This window comes from Engraulis encrasicolus, chromosome 4, assembly GCF_034702125.1.
Source record: "Engraulis encrasicolus isolate BLACKSEA-1 chromosome 4, IST_EnEncr_1.0, whole genome shotgun sequence".
Classification (NCBI taxonomy): Eukaryota; Metazoa; Chordata; class Actinopteri; order Clupeiformes; family Engraulidae; genus Engraulis; species Engraulis encrasicolus.
The window spans coordinates 1,902,501-1,905,009 of NC_085860.1; the positions used below are offsets into that span (position 1 = coordinate 1,902,501).

General features: G+C 41.1%; 1 protein-coding gene across 2 annotated transcripts in view; it reads left to right on the forward strand.

The window, feature by feature from the left end:
- Nucleotides 1-1,461, forward strand: part of cd9a (CD9 molecule a) — a 14,971-nt gene extending 13,510 nt beyond the window's left edge. For both annotated transcript variants that reach the window (XM_063195942.1, XM_063195943.1), the window contains exons 7-8: nt 148-231; nt 807-1,461. In XM_063195942.1, the coding sequence (XP_063052012.1) occupies nt 148-231; nt 807-872 (150 nt within the window). In that variant the 3' untranslated portion in view covers nt 873-1,461. The remainder of the gene's footprint in view (nt 1-147; nt 232-806) is intronic.
- The last annotated feature ends 1,048 nt before the right edge of the window (nt 1,462-2,509 follow it).

Here is a 2,509-nt window from a genome sequence, read left to right on the forward strand (position 1 = left end):
AACACACACACAAAGTACACAGTGAGACACACATTGACCGCAGCTCTCTCTCTCTCTCTCTCTCTCTCTCTCTCTCTCTCTCTCTCTCTCTCTCTCATCCTATTCTACTCTATTCTATTTTATTCTATTCTATTATTCCATTCTCAGAGTTGTCCTGATGCCATCGATGAGTTCTTCAACTCCAAGCTCATCCTGATTGGTGGCGTGGGCATTGGAATCGCAGCCCTGCTGGTAACCCCCACTAGCATTTTGCCTTTTGGTCTACTTGTTACTATATCAGATGATTCACGCATAGCAGTGTGTGTGTGTGTGTGTGTGTGTGTGTGTGTGTGTGTGTGTGTGTGTGTGTGTGTCTGTGTGTGTGCGTGTGCATGTGTGCTTGCAAGCGTGTGTGTGATTTTTATAATCTTAACTAATACTGCACATTACAAAGAGTGTGTAATATTTTAATAGTTTATTAGTAGTTAACTTTTCGGATTGTATGCTGCCCATACAAAAGTGCCATCGTCTCCATGTATATTTACAACCACCATCAATTCCAAGGTGTTCATCACGGCTTGAAAATGGACACTGTTCATACTTGAACAGCTGGATCCTTTCCTTGTAAATCCATGTTGTACACTGTTCATACCTGAATGGAACTTTTCCTTGTATGTGTATGTGTGTACAGTATACTGACAAATGCCTTCTCTTCTCTTCTCTTTTCTTCTCTTCTCTTCTCTTCTCTTCTCTTCTCTTCTCTTTTCTTTTCTTTTCTTCTCTTCTCTTCTCTTCTCTTCTCTTCTCTTCTATCATTTCTGTTGCAGGTGTTCGGAATGCTCTTCACCATGACCCTGTGTTGTGCCATCAGAAAATCCCGGGAGATTGTGTGAGATGAGATGAGATGAGATGGGGGTTGTCACTCAGCACAGAGCCACCCGACCTTACAGTAGTGTTTGTGTTGCATGATGTCTGTCCTGAAGCACTCAAAGATGACCTCATCATGTGGGAGGTGGGAGCCAATCAAATCACAGCATGCAGGAGCCACACAGCAGGCCTGTTTGATATGGTGTTGTTAATACTGTAGTGCACATCTTGAACTTTTTCAGGTATTAAAAAAGAAAGAAAACAAAACACCCACCTGAAAAAATCTGGTTCACTTGTGCCCTCCTGCCCTTACCTGTGCCCTCCTGCTCTGCTTAGCCTGATTGGCTGGAATGATCATAGACCCAGTCGGCACCTCTGGCCCGCCCATGAAACTGCACGTTTTCCCCTCCGAATGCTCCACCCCAAGTCAATTCAAGTCAATTGGTGGTGTTGGGATAAGAATAAACGAAAGATAATAACCTGTAGACTAGCGTTGTTCACGCGCAACATGCTGAAAACATGTTATGTTGCCGGCTGTTCAAATAATATAGCCAAACAGCCGTGGCTGAAGCATGGACTGTGTTCATTTAGGCTATCCCATGTAGCATGTAAGTTAAGGAGGGGCGTAACGCACATTTAAGAGCAAAGTACCCGGATGGCCGTTCATGCATATTGACTAGCCACTACATACAGCGGGTGGAACGTGGGGGAAAACAAACAGTTTCATGGGCGGGCCCAGAGTTGCCAACTGGGTCTACTCCATTTGAGAATACTACTATTTGATTGGTTGGAGTTCTAATCAGTGACCATAGTTTTTTTTATGTGAATTATGCACCTCACATTTTAAACGCCTTCTGAGTTTAACTCTTTTATACTTCTTTCTTCCTTTCTGTTTTGTATTGTGTCAATCATGTGATATTTTTAAAATGAACCTTTTCAAGTTATGTTATACATAATGTGGTTTCTTATACTGTAATGAGCCAAATACATGACATGGTACTAAACATGGTTTTCTGCACTGCAACTGAAAGTCTTTAAAAGGAATAAATATTATGTCTGACCACATCCCGTTTTGTGTGTGTGTGTGTGTGTGTGTGTGTGTGTGTGTGTGTGTGTGTGTGTGTGTGTGTGTGTGTGTGTGTGTGTGTGTGTGTGTGTGTGTGTGTGTGTGTGTGTGTGTGTGTGTGTGCTCATGTTAGCTCATGTTAGACTGTACCCCCTACCCATTCAGTAGCTTAGATTACACCTAAGGGGTGGATATTAATTCAGAAAAACCTTTGGAAACTTTTCCATGCCACTAGTGTTATGGCATTATTTATTCATAATAGACTGCTCTGCTCAACTGACAATGTAGCCCATAAAATATACCCTTGCCTAAAACTTGCCTTTGCCTTCTTTTCTCATTGGAGTATTATATTATATTATATTATATTATATTATATTATATTATATTATATTATATTACATTTTTTTATAAAATATTATATTTGGTAGAAGATGTTCATCTCAAAAGGACCTTTCTGGTACGCTAAAGGTCAAATAAATGACTTTTATTATGCTCATGGTTACTACTGTGTAGCCTATAGTGTAGTAATAGAAGTTGTGGTTGTTGCAGTGCTGTCCTTGGGCCCCAGGGCTGTACTGTGGGGAGCTAAAGTTTGCA